This window comes from Adiantum capillus-veneris, chromosome 14 (assembly GCF_014529385.1).
Source record: "Adiantum capillus-veneris isolate H3 chromosome 14, ASM1452938v2, whole genome shotgun sequence".
NCBI lineage: Eukaryota > Viridiplantae > Streptophyta > Polypodiopsida > Polypodiales > Pteridaceae > Adiantum > Adiantum capillus-veneris.
Window position 1 is genome coordinate 77159275 of NC_140944.1, and position 18090 is coordinate 77177364.

Below are 18090 nucleotides of genomic sequence, written 5' to 3' on the forward strand. Positions count from 1 at the left end.
CATACTCCGCCATTTCTTCGGTTAAGCCCGCACAAAGTTGTTGATTTTGCTCTCCAAAATCCAACTTTTTGAAGACAGTGGCTTTGAGTTGTAGGTCCCAAAACTTGTCTACATATTTGTGGATAGATTCATTGGGAGAGAGCTTTAAGCTTCGCCATTCGGTGAGTACTTTGTCTTTGGCATCTGTGGCCAAAAATTGCTTCATAATGGGAGCTCTTAAAGCTTTCCATGTTCGTGGAGCTTCACCGTTGGCTCGTAGGCTAGACCACCATTGTCTGGCGGACTTTTGAAAGTGCATAGCTACATGGCGTAGCTTAGAGGACTCCATGAAGCCCTCGTCTCCAAACACCGCATCAAATTTTTGGATAAAGGCCAAGACTTTGTCCGTAGCACCAAAGGTACCATCATAGGTAAGGAAAGAGATGCTCTTTCCTCCCTCTTTGAATTTCTTCAACTTGGACGACCTCTTCCATGTGGCATAGGATTTCCTATGGCCTCTTCTTTTTGATGGTTCAAAGGTTGCACCATCACTTTCTTCAGAGGGTGAAGAATTTGAAGAAGGTGGAGAAGAGGGTGAACTCTTTCTCGCCTTTTTCTTGTATTGATCTTTGTCATCTTCACCATAGCTTTCATAAGAGGAAGAGGATGAAGAAGATGGAGAAGAGGGTGTCCTCTTTCTCGCCTTTTTCTTCTCTTGTTTTTTATCATCCCTCTTTGAATTGTGGTGGGGAGAAGAATATGATGGTCTTCTCCGCTTTGGTGGTGATGGAGAGCGTTTAGCCTGCCGTCTTCGTGGAGCCATCTCCGCCGAGGTGGCGGGAGACTCTCTTCTTTCTCGTTCCTTCGGTGGAGTCTCTTGAGTTATCCTTTGGGAAGGAGATAAATCATCTAGAAGTAAATTCTTGAAGCCTTCGTAAGGATTCTCTTCTTCTTCCCGAATCCGAGAGAGACCTCTTCTGGTAGTCTCACAAGGAGGCTTCCTAGGTGTTCTCTTGTCATGGTGATGAGCTTGGAGAATCCCGTGAGCACGGAGCTGCCGTTGCACTTCACTTTGGAGAGATGGATTGCCCATGGCTTGTTGAATCCTAGAAACGAGATAGTTAACAAGCATTGAAGCATCATTAGTAGCTTGCTCATGAGAAAAATCAAAGTTATCAACATTAATTTCACTCTCTTTACTATTGTCAGCCATTCTAACAACTTTTAGGTGTAAACGTTTTAGGTGTACTTTGGCACTGCAAGCCCTAGTTGCTACTCCTCTTTACCCCTTTAGAAAAAGCACTCAAGCTACTGTACCCACGGCTTGAATACCATTAATTGCAAGGAATAGAAGAGAGGGTCTTTCGACACCAAAACAACACCGGCTCCTGTCAAGCTTCTAATAGCTCAATAGTGGTTAAGCCGTAGGCAAGCCCCGTAGGAATCCACTATTAAGACCATAGCTCTCGCCGGTGAGGACCTCCCTTCTTGAGCAAGAAAAGAGAAACCTTGAGCTCTGATACCAATGTAACATTTAATGGCCTAATAACTTATGTGTAGCGGAAATTAGCATGAACATAGTGGGCATTTCATTAGAATAGATTCCTAATGAGAATTACAAGAGTGCTTGGGTGGAGATAGGAACAAAAATCATAACACCTAGTTAGATAGCATCAACAATACTTTCAAAAGAGAGAGAAATTAAGCTATTGACAACAGTTGAGGACCGGATTTGCATGGAGCCGGTCCTCTCTCCAAAAGGCTTTGTATTATGGTTTTTCCCATCAAGGGAGACATTGTACAATACAATTCCTTGTGTTCCTTCAAGACTAGCTAGTGCAATGAAGATGGAAGCTTCATGCACTAAGCAAAACACTTAATCAAACACAACTTGAATTATCCCCGTTCTCAGACCCAAGACCTCACACACCTTCGACGATGGTGAGAGCTAGCAGGGTATGAGAGTAGATTGAGAGGAAGAAGGAGTATCTTACGAGAAAGATGTACATCTCCTCACATAATCACTCATATGTAGCATATGCCAAGAGAGTGTTGATGTAGGCTTCTATCTCACAAGGTTGGAGTAGGTGATGAGTTCTCCATTAAAGCTTGGGAAGAGATAGTCTTGTCTTTCTTCACACATGAGCTTGTGTGAGTGTGTGTGTGATAATTCCTTGCAAAATCAGCCCCCTCTCTCTCTTGGGCGAGCCCTCTTGCTAATTGCTCTTGCCGAAGCCTCATTGGCCCTCTCCAAGTCAAGCCAATTACAATTAAGCAGCATAAGTGATAGCCTTCTGACATGTGTCCCCCTTTTCCCTTTTGTGAGAGCTTTAGGTAATTAAATAATTAAACTAAACTCTCATTGGACCCCTTTGCCTCCTGGCCAATAGGAATCAGGCAAGCCATGGGGCTCCTGAATGCTCATTGGACCCCTTGGGAGACTGCCCAATAGTCTTCTAGGAGACTTAATTCTCATTGGTTTCTTTTATTAAATGTTTTTAAATTAATTAAACTATATTTACTCTAGCTTAATTCTCATTGGTCCACTTCAAGGGTCTTCCAATAGGAATTGGCCACACCTTGTGGGCATCTGGCCTAGGGAGCTGACATGTGTCCCTCATTCCCTTTGTGTAAAGGGAGCCTGTGTGTGTGTGTGTGGATTTCTCTCTCATCCCCTACCTTTAGGGCTCGCCCCCTCCCATGTAGGGATGTGAAAAGACTTTTAGGGCACACACAAAGCATCCAATTTTCCCTAGGGTTGACCTTTGGACACAACCTTTGAATTTTGGAACCTTAGCATTTTGGAAGTCTTAATGGGCTGAACCTTAGGGTCTTTTTAGCCCATTGTTACACATGGTTCTTTTGCAGATGGCGCCCCCTTTGGATCCCTATTTTCCCTCCTTTGGATCCCTACTGTGGCCGGTCTGCTAGCTTAACCAATATTCTAGCTTTTTCTCCCCTGGCCTTCCCCACATTAAATGATCAGTTTAATATGAGAAAATCATTTAGAAGAATTAGATATTGATTATTATGACACTATTGAGCTAGACTATTGATGCTATGATTTAAACCTTCTTTTGTTTTACATTTCTTTACCAACTACGTGAGCTTGATGACAAGTAACTTAAGGTATTTACATTAGGGAAAATTTGGACTCACAAAGAAGCCTTATGAGGAGTTTGACTTCCTCTCTCGTGTCCAAAATGGGCGTGCGGTAAAATGTTTGCAAATCAACTCTAAACTTGGCGGAGATTTGGCAGTTAGAATCTACTCTTCAAGCTCTTTCTATTGATATATAGCACGCCACGAGATTCCTCGTATTTTAAAAGATTCTTTTTTTGATTCTTTAGATTCTAGACGGAGTTGTCACATCACAAGAGAATCAAAAATAGAATCTTTCAAAATATGAGGAGTCTCATGGCGTGCTATATATCAATAGAAAGAGCTTGAAGAGTAGATTCTAACTGTCAAATTTCCGCTAAGTTTAGAGTTTATTTGCAAAAAATTTACCGCATGCCCGTTTTGGACATGAGAGAGGAAGTCAAACTCCTTATAAGGCCCCTTTGTGAGTCCAAATTTTCCCTAATGTAGAAGATGCATCTTGAAGACTGGTCGGCACAGACCGGAGGCTGTGTAGGTTCAAAGGGGGTGAATGTCGTGCCGCTCCGCTCCCAACAAGAAAATGATCAAAGAAAAGCCAATGAGGTGTATTTGAATCCTACATGATTATTCAGCAGTTATAAGGGCTTGCTTACAAGCCAATTTATAAGCTAAAAGTGTACCAGGTGGGGCTCTAAGGGCCAAACGATGTCTAGGTAATGCTAAACAGTGAGTATGCTTGAAGTCGTCATAGTTGGATTTTTATTAATCAAAGATGAAGTACTTGAAGGGCTCTACATGCCTGTCTTTTACGGCTCATCATTCGGAGCTACGGATAATGTAACAAGACTTGATTTTGAGGTGTTTTAGTAATAAATTTTGTTTTCTAGGAAGTTTTGGTCGTTTTAAAGTTAGTCCACTGTGTAGAAGGATGTGTGGATTGTTTTCGTCCAATAAAATTTTTTGATCCGGAAGGCACTTTCTGGGGCATTTTTGAAGGTGTTAACGTGGGATTTTGAAAAAGTGATGTATGAAGCGATTGAAGCCTGCGTTATAAGGAACAACTTTGGTTCTTTGAGTCTTTAGAGATTTTGATGTTTTGATGCTCGTTGAGGGCCAAAGATTAAGAAAAAAGTTGGATTTGCTGTTTTTGCAGAAAATGCTGTTTTGCAGGTTGATTTTCAGCAAATTAGAGCACGCTATAGAAATTTTCCATCACATAGCCGTCGAAGAGCGCAACGAGGGCAACAAGATTGTGTGAGACGGACTTGGGCTGTTTTGGCTCCGTTTGGGAGTTATGTTCAGTTGAAGACAGCTGAAAAATTTGTGGACCTAACCTCTACGGATCGATCACGTTTTTACCTTGTTCTCGCAGGTATATTGGCGCGCAAGTCGAGTCGACCGAACGCCAAAAATAGAAAAGCGGCTATTTTGAGAGGTCGTAGGCTTTTGGAGGAAAAATCAGAATAGAAGGACGGGTGGTGCGTTTTTGGAGGATTCACCGATCTCTCTTCTGCGAGTGCGAGTGCGAGTGCGACGCTACATGCAAGCGAATTGAAGCTCGGGGGTGGTCGGGAGGTTCGAGCTCCGTACAACGGAGTGCACCCATATATTTTGCTCCTCTATTGTATCAAACACTATCAATACAAAGATTTCTTCCTCTTTTTTGCTGTCTATCTCTATTATTCGGTTCCTGTGACAGATAAGAAGTAATGACAGTTTTAAGTTGAATCAGTAGTAGATCCGTACCGGATTGACCACCCGCTGATAAAACCTTGTCATGAGTTTTTTGGAGCAAGGGATTGCGCATATGTACATATACATGCATGGTGCATCAAATAAAGAATCGCCCATTTTTCAGAGCCAGGTGGTACATGGGGCCCACATGTGTACAGGTAGGACACGATGTACATAGTGCATCGATTTTGACTATTACCAGTACCACTGTGTTTTTTCTACAATAAGGAGGAGTTGGTAGCGCCTAAAACTTCTTGAGGAAGCTATCCGCGGGCCGACGACATGAGGTAAGCAGGTGCATCAGATGGCATCGAGTGGCATCAGGAGGCCGAACGGGGTCAATATTTACACGTGGATGAATACGGATACAAAGTGGTGTTTTCTTGTGAGAGTTATGCAAAAAGGTCATCATTAGGACCACTTTTTGGGGCCATTTCACGTGGTTGCGAGACGCATTATTGAAAGGAAATGAGTGTCAGGTGTGCGGATGATGCAAAAAAGGTGACAATTATGCACTGCAAGGTCAGTTTTTGGCCTGATCGGGGTCCGTTTGAGGTCATCTAAAAGGCCAAGGGTGCCCAACTAATAAATCTAAATATGGGAACTGAAAAAATAGAGAGAAGACCAGAAAAAACGTGGAGAAGAGAGGAGGAACAACTGCAGGTGTGTTTTTGGAGCCTGTTTTGGCCGTAAACTGCTCATCCGAGGTCGGATTTGAGCACTTTGACATTGTAGACTGGTGTTTTGGGCCGTTCCGGACGCGATGGAGCTCTCCATTTTGCCAAATTCTTCACTCTTGTCTTGCTATTTTTCTGTGTAAGTTTCTCCTATGAGCGAAGTTTCTGCTCTAGTTTGTGATTGTATCTGGCTTATTTTACCCATATTGTGTGAGCTATTTGCCCCATTGGTGTTGGCCCAAGCTCAATTGTATCTAAACATCAGAAATTCTCCTCTTTTGAGCTGAGTTTTTTGGGTGTGTGTGTGTGTGTGTGTGGAGTGGGAAAGTGGATAGTCTCTCTCCTCTCACTCCAAAGGTGTGTTCCCTGTCTCGGCCAGGTGTGTTGTCTAAGCCGAGTGGTGCCCCATATTGTGTGTGTGTATCTTCCCAAGAGTGTGTGTCGGGTCGTTATAGAGGCGCTGTGTGTGTTTTCATCCCGCTCACATTCTTTTGGCGCCCCCACGGAGGATCTTCTTCGAGTACCTCTGCTTCGAGCTTCGAGCTTCGAGCTTCGGGATTACAGGTTGCAGGTTGCAGATTACAGGTTAAAGGGATAGGGACAGGGACAGGTACAGGTACAGGTGATTCACACAAGTACAGGTAGCTGGAGTATAGTGATATACTAGCAGTGATGTCACTTGCAGTTGTTGTGGGTATGCATCACTTGGCGCCTGTTTGAGCGCATTGTCTGCTCGATTGTACGTTACTTGTGGAAACTGCCATTGTACACATTTGTGGAGCCATACTTGGTTGTATTTGGCAGTCCCAGCCATTTCTGAGACTTGGTCTGGAAGATAGTCATTTCGGAGACTTGACTATACGCGATTTGCATTAGCCTTCATGTGAGGGTCGATAGCGTGAGGTATTTATTGAGCTGGGGGATTCTCAAATGTAGAGATCCTTTCGGTGATACAGGTAGCTGGAGCACCCTTTTTGTGACCTCTCCATAGGCTATGTACTAGTGAGTCCTACTTGATGCTCGGGTTCTATTGTTGATAGTTTATGCATACATATACAGTCTATATTTTGGGTTCCTACTGCTCTATTTCTGGGGAAACTCTGCCAAAATTTTTCCAAGTTATGATGGCTGGTTTTTTGGTCTTCTGAGCCATTTATGCTGTTATGCTGCTGAAATTTTGGCAAAATCAGAGGTTAAGTCAGGTGTGCCTTCTTGGGAGCTTCATGGTTGGCTTTAATGGATGATCAAAATGGCCCTCAATTCACTCCATTTCATTTAACTCAAAGAATCTAGATAAATGTTCATGTGTCCAGGAAGATTTTTTTCCAACAGCGCATAGTCTTTATGTTTGGGCCAAGAAGATTACGAGAGATCTTGGAATGTCTTTTGCCTGTTGTAATTCCGATGATGAACTATGAAAACTCATTTGATGTGCATGTGTTTGTCCTTATCTAAAGTTGAGCTCCATTGAAGTTTCTGGGGATTGGGTAGTCAAAAGTTTTAGGTTCTTGCACGTGTGTTCAAAGGGGTTCTCAAAGCATTGAAACTTGGGTAGCCATGGCTTTCTCTTATCGGGAGTTTCATGGAAGAAGTGATGAAGATGTGGAAGAATTTTTGGAAAAGATGGAGGTCGCCTACATTAGTAACCAGATTCATGACCCTACGCAAATGTTACGCCTTCTCCAAATTTGTTTGAAGAGTGATGCACGAGTTTGGTCCAAGGCATTTGAAGAGGAGTTGCGTGCAGCGGATCCACCTGTAAGATTGAGTTGGGACAATCTAAGGCATGGATTGGAAGTGGAGTTTGTGAAGATAGAAGATCCTGACAAAGTGTGGCAAGAAGTACAAGGTTTGGTGCAGAAGGAAGGTGAGCCAGTAGATGCGTACATACGTAAGTTTTCATTGGCATGGGAGCGAATGTGCAAGGCCTTAGCACCACAGGCACCCCCGCCTGACATGATGAAGAAGGACAGGTTCTTAGCTGGTCTTTGGGAGAATATACGTTGGAGAGTGGAGCTAAAGAAGCCTAGGACATATGAAGATGCACTAGAGGTAGCAAGGAACAAAGAGTGGATGTTGAGGAAAATGAGCCAGTTAGGGGTGGAGTCTTTGCCCATGAGGTCTGAATTTCAGCCTATAGAGTCTTTACAAGGTCGCATGTCAGGGGTTCATCACGAACCACTGGTTCCTGTTACTACTCAGGTTATGCCAGCAGTGGTCACTACAGCAGTGCAAGATGATGGGCTAAGGCAAGACATGAGGCAAATGGTAGATTTGATGAATAATCTCAGCCTAAACATGCTAGGTCAAGTGGGAAATAATCGAGGTTGAGGGAGGTTTTCAAATCATCCAGGAGGTGAAGAAAGGCCTAGGAATGGTGTTGGAAAAAGCAATGGTAGGTTTTGGAGGCAGACGCCCACATGTTATAATTGTGGAGAGTTGGGTCACATCAGCCCGCAATGTGATAAGCCACCAAGGATGGGGGGAGACATGTATCCATTGCCAAGACAGGTGCTAACTAGGTCAAATGATTATGGCATCGAAATTAAGGGAGACGAAGGAACCAGTGGACTGACCCAGGAGGAAAAGGGAAAGACAAAAGTGCTAAGTGTAGTCACCTTGGAGAAGGCATCAAAGCTAGAGGATACATTAGTGATGCCTATTGGGAAGAGGACCACAGAGGATAAGGAAGGAAGAAGTGCCCCAGGTCCTAGTAAGAAGAAAGGAACCTAACACACTCATGCGTTGAGAAGATGGGTCTCACAGTGGCTGGGGTGTCAGGTTTTCGGATCAGATTGGTAAACCATCAAAAAGTAAAATGCTTGGGTGTTGTAAAGAGCTTAGAAGTGGAGGCATATGATGCAAAGGCAGTGGTTGATTTTCATGTGATGCCAGCAGGGTTGCGAGCATATCCTATTATACTGGGCAGACCATGGTTACGTGCAGTGGGAGCTGTTCAAGATTGGCGAAATGGTACGATTAGCCTCTATGGAAAGACACGTACCAAGAAGCTTTATAATATGGACACAAGGAAACGATTAGAGGAGATTTATGAAGATGAGGATGAGTCTAGTGATGGAGACTCTTCCACGGTGACAGATGAGGACAGTGATAGCACTACCAACAGTCATGAGGATGCTGATGTTGCATTTCTTTTTATGGACAAAGAAATCCAAGAGTTTGGTTTAGTTGCATTTGCGAATGAGGTTGAAGATGAAAGTGAAGGGTCTTATGAAGTGATTGAAGGGCTGATGCAAACCAAGGTTGAGTTGTCAAAGAAGCAGGAATTGATGACACAAATGATCAGTGGAGACCTCTCAACTATGGAGAAGGATATATATTTGCACATGCTGGCTAGTTTTCCTGATTTGTTCATTACTTCATATGAAGAGATTAGAGGGTTCAAGGGCGAAGAGATGCATATAGAGTTGAAAGAAGGTGCTAAGCCAGTGCGGCAAAGGCTAAGAAGGATGGGTCAAGAGCAAATGGAAGCCTTGCGAGAAGAGGTGGCAAGTTATTGAAGGCAGGGTTCATAGTCCCTGTGGAGACCACAGAATGGGTGAGTCCAGTTGTAGTCAGTCCAAAGAAGGATGGGAAGTGGAGAATTTGTGTAGATTTTAAACCCTTAAACGCAGCTAGTAAGAAGAACCCATATCCTCTTCCATTCATTGATCAGATCTTGGATTCAGTGGCAGGTTATGAGAGGTACAGTGTGTGATGGTTTTTCAGGCTATTTTCAATTGAAGATTGCTCTTAAAGACCGCACAAAGACAACTTTTATTACGCCATGGGGCTGCTATTGCTACACAGTATTGCCATTTGGGTTGTCAAATGGACCTTCCTTCTATCAAGAGAGAGAAAATTGGGTGTTGGAACCATTCATTGGTAGTTGTGTTAAAGCTTTTATGGATGACTTCTGTGTTTATAGCAGTAGGGCTGAACACCATGAGAAGCTGCAGATGGTATTGGCTCGATATGATGAATGTGGAGGACAACTAAATCCACAGAAATGTTATCTAGCACAGCCAAGGGTGAAGTTATTGGGCCACATGGTGTCAGAAAATGGCATTGAGGCTGATCCAGACAAGGTTAAGTCTATTAGTCTTCTTCCATCACCTACGAGTACGAAGCAATTTGCAACCTTTATACACAAAGTGAAGTACGTGGCAAGGTTTATTCCATTGTCTTCTCAGATTCTTTATCCATTACTTGCTACCACGGCCTTTTGTTTTCTTGACGAGTTATGCTTTTTTGCCACAGTTAATTAATGGTACTAACATGTCAAATGTGGTGAAGAAATGGGTAATTGAGCTGCAAGAGTTTGAGTTCTCTTCTCTAGTGGAAGATAGTACAAGGGCTACCCTAGCTGATTTGTTGACCTACAAGGAGAATCCCCCTATTGTTAAGGAAGAGGTGGTGAGAAAGGTAGTTGAAGAAGTGCCACAGATCAGCAATGCACATGTGTTGTTCTTTGATGGTTCATACAGAAAGAGCCATGATGCAGCTTCAGGGGGTATAGCACTTTATGATCCAGAGGGGAAGCTAGTATGCAAGAGAGGGTTCAAATTGGATGCTCATAGTAACAATGAGGCTGAATATGCTACTCTGGAAGCCGGATTACACATTTGTTTGAAGCATGGGGTTCGAAGGTTGAGCATAAAAGGTGATGCCTTGTTAGTGGTGAAGCAAGTGCTGGGTGTGTGGAAGAGCAAGAACACCTCATTAAAGGAAATGTGCTTCAGAATTCACTACAAGAGGCTATTCATATTAGCGACGCTCACACAGCGACGCTCAAAAAAAAAAACCTCGGCGTTGCTATGAGCGTCGCAAATTTACAAGTAAATTTGCGACGCTCATAGCGACGCCGGCTGGGCTAAAAAAAAAACAGAGAGCGTCCAAAAACTCAGATCTTAGATCTGAGTTTTTCGGCGCCCTCAAGCAAGAGCAGGTAACGCTCTCCCTCTCTCTCTCTCTCTCTCTCTCTCTCTTTCTTCTCCACACACACACACACACACACACACACACACGAGGAGAGGAAGGAGAGCCAGGTATGCTCCTTCCCTCTCCTCACTCTCATGTTCCCTTCCCCTCTGTCTCTCTCCCTCTATCTCTCTCTCTCTCTCTCTCACACACACACACACATAGTGTTTTTGAGAGAGAGAGAGAGAGAGAGAGAGAGAGAGAGAGAGAGAGAGAGAGAGTACAAATATAAACAAAAACGCACACACACATACATAAACAAAGAATGCACACACACATTGAGAGAGGAAAAGAGAGAGAGAGCATGCATAAACAAAAAACGCACACATTGAGAGAGGAAAAGAGAAAGAGAACATGCATAAACAAAAAACGCACACATTGAGAGAGGAAAAGAGAGAGAAAACATGCATAAACAAAAAAACGCACACACATTGAGAGAGAAAGAGAGAGAAACTAATTTAACGTCGTAGGAAACTAATTAAAATTAAAAGACCTAAAGATCTAGCCGACGAGGAGTTGAACTCAAGACCTATTATTCAAGAGGGAAATGGCATAACCAATCTATCATACTTGGCATGGGTGATAGAAAGGTTATACCATTTATCTCTTTTTATTGGCACACACATCCACACACGCTCACACACACAAGAAGAAGAGAGTTATAACGTCGTAGGAAACTATCCTAAAAGACGTTAAAGATTAGGTTAGATGTAGACTTACGTTAAATTAGATTTAGGTTTATTTAAGTTAAATTAGATTAGATTTAGGTTTATTTTTAGTTAGATTTACATTTATTTACGCTAGATTTAGATTTACGTTATATTAGATTAGATTTAGATCTCCATAGACTGCGATGCCTGCATGAAGCGGGTGAAGAAAGCCCTCAATGGAATATAGGGTATTGCTGCCTTCACTCATGGTGGGCTCCGTCGATCCAAAATTACTGGTGAAATGTCTTCAGAAGATAGGGAAGAAGGTGGATCTTCAGGGCGGCAAGAGTCACTACATCCCCGACAATGACCATCTAGACAACCTCTAGTCATTCAACAGCATCAAAGTTAGTAACAAGAGCAAGAACGGTCCAAAGGGCCAATTGCTGTCGTCAAATGTGGATGGAGATGAGGCAGCGTCACCGCCGGAAGTTAACTCTCACATCTTTAGTGATGAGAATGCCAACTCTTGCAGAGTTATGTGAAAAATAAGTTTTAAGGTTCTTATAATCCCTGTTAGTTTAGTTCTTTGTTTTTAATATAACATAATTTACGTTAGATTTAGATTTATGCTATATTAGATTAGACTTAGGTTTGTTTAGGTTTACCCACACACACACACACAAAAGAAGAAGAGAGTTTTAACGTCGTAGGAAACTATCCCAAAAGACGTTAAAGATTAGGTTAGATGTAGACTTACGTTAAATTAGATTTAGGTTTATTTTTAGTTAGATTTATGTTTATTTAGATTTACGCTTATTTACGTTAGATCGAGTCCAGGCAAGAATTACTTACGGTTTAGGGTTTAGAGTTAGGCGAACAGTGAAAAGATCTACTGTGAAAAGATGTTAAGATGCTGTGAAGTGCTACAGCTAGAGAAGAGGCAAAGGGGTTTTGTCCACTACATGCAGTATCATGTAGACGTGGGTCTGTAGATTTCTTGTACCCACAAATATAGGTATTGACCAACAAAGACGAGATTATAACCCGGTGGTTCTGATCTCTGTGCACCTCTAGACCGAGGTGTGCGGGGATTGGACATGACTAGAGAATGTGAGGTAGAGAGAGAGAGAGAGAGAGAGAGAGAGAGAGAGAGAGAGAGAGAGAAGACGAAGAATGCAAATAGAATATTAAATTTGTTGTCCAGGTTATAAGATTTTTATCCTCATTATGAGTAGTGACGAGGATGTGGGACCGTCCAACCGAAACACCTATCTCTCAACGAGGGTCTTATGTCTTTGTAATCAATGCAAGCATGCTGTGCGACGGACAAGACGTGTTTCTTTGCAGCATGTTCACGAATTTGGGGAGTTCGATCCATCTATTATAGATCGAGTTGTTGCCAATTATAACTCGTCGGACTCTGACGCTGGCCAGCAAGCAGCAATCTTGCAACCCAATAGACGTGTTCGCAGGCGCTTTGGTCAAGCAGCATATGTGAGGCCACAAGATGTAGCCTCTGACAGCTCCGAGGATGATCATGCAGAGCACATTCCCAACGAGGCAATGTTTGAGCCCGAGATTGATGAAATGATCGAGACGATCATGGATTCAGAAAGGCTTATCTATGATGATATGAAAAGTGAAGCCGATACGCCATTGTATAATGGAGCACGTATGTCTAGATTGAAAGCACTCCTGGTTCTTCTCAACATGCAGGCAAAGTTTGGATGGAGTGACACTAGCGTCACAACGCTTTTCAGGTGATCTATTACAATTAGTTTACTTTAATAAAACTCTAAATGTATAATGATCTGATAGATTTTCACACGACTGTATCGTATTTTTATGTTGTGTAGATTGCTTAAAGAGCACATACTACCAGCTGACAATGTGATGCCAGATTCCCGAGATGAAGTAAGAAAGATTTTGCGAAACTTGGGGATGGATTACAATTCTATCCACGCTTGTCCTAATGACTGCATTCTTTTCAGAGGGGAATACATAGACATGGAGAAGTGTCCGAAATGTGATTCCGAAAGATATCGAGTAGATCTCCACGGGACAAAAATTCCACAAAAGGTTTTACGACATTTTCCTCTGCTTCCTCGCATCAAGCATTTCTTCGAATGTAAGTCCATGGCCGCCCTAGCATCATGGCATGAGGAGAATAAATCTTCGGATGGTGTGCTACGAATTCCTGCAGATTGCGCAGCCTGGAAACATATAGATGGAACATGGTCGGATTTTGCTAGGGAAGATCGAAATTTGTGCTTAGGCCTGGCTATGGATGGCATAAATCCATTTGGTCAAAGATCAACATCTTACAGTGTATGGCCCATTGTCATCGTCAACTACAACATTCCCCCGTGGTTGACTACGAAGAAGGGGCACATATGGCTAAGCTTGATTGTGCCAGGGCGATATAAAGTGGAGAATATGGATGTGTCTCTTCGTCCACTATTGGAAGAGCTACAATAATTGTGGATTGGCATAGAGGTGGAGGATATGAGCCGACACACAGGACGACGGAATGCTTTGATCAGAGGCATTCTAATGTGGACCATGCATGACTATCTCGGGCTAACAGAATGCTCAGGTGATCTATTGACACTCCTCACTCAGACACTGTAAATCTTGTTTTTTCCCATAGTTGATCTATTATCATGTGTATACATGCAGGGCTTCAAACAAGCGGATACAGAGCATGTGTCACATGTGGACCTAGACTGAATGCACGTAGGGCGCCCTCACTGAAGAAGCAAATCTACGAAGTTCATCAAGCGTATCTTCCAGAGAATCATGTGTTACACGACGGCTTTTTGGGAAGAGAGCCACCAAGAATGTCTGCACAAGCATGGTTAGAGTAGAAGGAGATGTGCGATGACGGATTGCCTCCAGGGATGAAGAGACTATCTCTATGGTACGAGTTACCATATTGGCCCCGACTCATGATCAATTACTTGCTCGATCCAATGCACATATTCAAGAATGTGGGTAATCTACTATGGGACCATCTGACCGGCAAGAAAGATACTTTGGGAGCCAGAGTTGACCTTAGAAATGTGGATCGTATGGAGCAATATTGGCCGCAAACAGTGTCTGATGGATCGATAAAACTCCCTAAAGCACCATGGATTTTCACAGGAGCCCAAGAACGCAAAGTAAAAGAGACCATTCGATCTTTGCGGACCCCCACTTCCGTAATGCACTCGCTCCGAACGTGTTTTACTAAAGAAGGAAAGCTTACCGGTTTGAAGTCACACGATTGGCATAAAATGTGTCAGGTACGTTCATAGTGGACTTTAATATCATTGCATAAAATGTGGACTTTAATATCATTGCTGCACATACTTTACAGTTTATTTTACCGGTTGCCATTGAGGGATGTTTGTCTCTCGACATCCGTAACACAATCTACAAACTTGCAAAGCTGGTGCAATGGATCTCACAAAAGGAGATCAACGTAGACTCCATACCATTCGCCAAACTAAATGCTGCGGAGCTTGTGTGCATGTTTGAGAAACATTTTCCTACTACCATGCTAACCATTCAGGTGCTTCTTCTTGTTCACATAGTTGATGAGGTGGAAATAGCTGGCATAGTTCATTCCAGATGGATGTTCTTCTTAGAACGTTTCATGAAAACGCTTAAGGGATATGTGCGTCAAAAGACACATCCGGAGGGTAGCATGGCAGAAGGTTGGTTGGTATCAGAGTCCCTAGTGTACATTGGAGAGTGGCTAGATGGATTTGATAAAGCTCGGGACACGCTATGGCGAACCATAGATGATGAGCACATATCTGGGATTGTCATGTGCAATCTCGGTGTTGAGAAGAAGATGATGGAAGATCTACAGGCTAAAATCAACCAATTTTGCATGCTTCACAATCCAGTGATGCAAAAGTGGATTTCACAATATGAGGATGCAAAGCAAGAGCGACAAAGGGCACGAATCGAGTGGAGACGGGGAAGACGACCACCGATGCACTATCCGACGGTTCTGGAGAGCCTACCAACATTCATGAGCTTAAGATGGTTGCACAACCAATTGAAAAGAGCACAACAATGCAGTGACGAAGTGACTGAGGAAGAGTGGGAGTACTCTCGGGGTTGCGCGACCAAGGTAAGTTTGCAATGTACGACTAGCTAGTGACTTTATTTCTAAACGTTTGAACGGCCACTCATAATCTTTGTTCGTTGTAGTATAATACACAGCAGCATGGTGTAAAGGTCGACATTTTAGGGTGGAACGGATCGACAAAAAGCGTTTTACTCAAGATTGTGGAATCATGGCAAAATTTGAACAGTCTAGTCGACGACGTTCCTCTAATGCAGATCCTGTGGTGGTGGAACTCACTTACTTCGGCACGCTACAAGAGATTTTGAGGATCGATTACATAGGATTTTTTGTCGACTTGTTCGATGTGCAATGGTTCAAGATAATCATGGAGGGTCGCAACGCTACTGTGCGTAGAGGAGAGTCTGGTTTTCTTGAGGTGGATTCTACTAAGAAATGGAATGACCTAAGAGACACTTTCGTACTACCCGAGCATTGTGAACAAGTAAGTATGTAAATAGTTAACATCCCCCTTTTACAAGTTATGTGCTTGAAAGCTCTCATGTAAGTTATGTGGCTCTGGCAGGTAATATTTCATCCTACAAAGTCTACATCAAACTGGTCGTATGTCATAGAGGTAGCCCCTCGTAGTGCAAGGACGTATGAAGGCTACCATGTGTCAATCACAACGGCATCAATGGAGGAGATCAGAGAAGATGCTCAATCAAAGCTGTTGCGGTGGTGCCAGACGAGCATCAAGATGCTACTACTCTATATGGGGTGCATGCAGAGGAGCTACAAAATGAAACAGAGGATATGTGTTTAAACGGAGAGCTCTATATAGATATAGGAAGTTATGCTGAGTTATGCGAGGATGAGAGAGAGATCTCTTAAAGCCACAAATATTGTATTTGAACAATTTTGCTCCGTGTTGTAAAAGCTCTGGCTCTCTAAGTACCTTCCATGGTGTATAACGCTCTTTTCTACTCGCGCTCACATCTTTTGATTGAAAATTCTGAGTTTTCAACTTGCCTCTTCTATCACTCAATTCATTGCGTCATTGTATTTATATGCGTCATTACGTCATTGTATTTAATGGTCTTTGCGTCATTGTCTACTCTATTCATTCAATATTAAGTTTAAATATTCGTGTGTTTAATGCAGGTATGGATGATGAGGAGTTTCTTTCTTCTTTGTCACCGCAGCAGAGACAGTGGTACGTGGAGCGTCATCGCTCTGGCGCATCATCGCACGTTCCTACTCTATCCGCATCTCCCTCTCTTTTGGAGCATTCGGCGCGCTCCGAAGCTTCGGCGTCGACGAGACGAGCTTCACACTCGTCTAGACACCGGCGCTCTAGTGGCGGCGGTGGCGGTTGTTGTGGGGATTCCGCCGCCGATGCCTCCACACCGCCTTGTGTTCGACGAGGCTCTTTACCCTCCCCTTCTTTGCCCGCCCCCACACGAGCCACAGCATCGCCATCTACGCCAGGTTTTGCGCGGCTGACTGTTCCTAGCAGCTACACACCTCTACCTACTCCGCCAGGAGCCACCCCACTCGACACTCCTCGCTTAGGGGCCCAGACGCCGGTGGAGACACCTGACGTCCGTACCCCCATCGACACGCCGCTAGAGACCCCTGCCGGGACACCCAGGTTCACGCGTCACCGGCCAAAGGGCTTGCCTTACTCCGTCGACTTCAGCGGCGGCATCATCATGGATGATGACGGCAAGAAGGTGATCTCGCGCATGCGTGGTCTTTGCTCTCAGTTGTTTAGACACTACATACTAAACAAATGGAGTGAAGTACCAAGTGATTTAAAAAATAGAGTCATCAGCATACTTCATGATGAGTTTCCCGTTCCAACACGGGATCAGCGCTTCAATGAAGACCTGATGAAGATTCGAATGTGCGAATACTGCAAACACAAGCGTTACGAAGTGCAAAAAGCAATCATGGGTGGAACAGGCCAGATTGGCTGGCCAAAGAAGATTGGAAGAATGTGAAGAAAGCAGCGCGCGAGAATTCTGACAAGTGGAAGCAACAAAAGGATGCAGCCAGAGCGCGAGTAGAGGCAGGGAGCTCGCACCACTTGGGGAGCGGTGGATGGGTATCATTTGAGGCCGATTTTGTAAGTGTTTTTGCATTGATCTTTATGTTCGATAGTGTAGGGTTTATGAGTTTTTTAATTCTAACATAATGAATTCTTTGTATGTTTTGACAGTGGTCGATGACAGGATGTGATCCCACACCGTACGAGCGCGAGTACGCAGGCAGGAAGGGCTTAAACGCCCTGATGGACATTCTCAGTTCTCGCGGCGGCATGGTTAGTATTAGGGTTTACTCTTTTCTATTTTTTGTATTGTTTTATAAATGTCGTTATATGTTTATACTTACTGAAAGCTGTCTTATTGTTTTTTTTTGCAGAATCCGACAGATACGCCGCTTGGATGCGATGAGACGTCTGACTAGACGACGTCAGTTTAGCAGTAGCTAGATAGCATTAGTTTAGGGTTTCTCATAGCTTATGTATCATGAGACAAATTTTATACGTCTTTTTGAACCATGTATATTATTACATTTGTCACCGCAGTTCATTTTGCCAATCAATTCTTTATGCCTATGATGTTGTACAATTGTCATTATTACATTTGCCAATCAATTCATTTTGCCTATGATGTGTACAATTGTCAATTTTGCAAACAATGCGTCTTGTGGGTGACTATTTTGGGTCTATTATCTACCCTTGCACTTTTTTTAAAAAGTGAATCAAGTACAATATGGTTGATCCGTGGCAGGGCATTCAATGCCCTGTCACCAAAAAAAATTTCTCTCGGGCGTCGCTATTTATGGCTCTGTAGCGTCGCTATGAGCGTCGCTATATACTTCTGTTTAAACGTCGCTATAA

The 18090-nt window shown here is 43.4% G+C and overlaps 1 protein-coding gene across 1 annotated transcript in view; it reads right to left on the minus strand.

Moving 5' to 3' along the window:
• The window catches only part of LOC147442636 (uncharacterized), a 37478-nt gene extending 36406 nt beyond the window's left edge, over positions 1-1072 (minus strand). The window contains exon 1 of the mRNA XM_086529402.1: positions 910-1072. Coding sequence (XP_086385528.1) covers positions 910-1072 — 163 coding nt within the window. The remainder of the gene's footprint in view (positions 1-909) is intronic.
• Positions 1073-18090: the final 17018 nt, after the last annotated feature.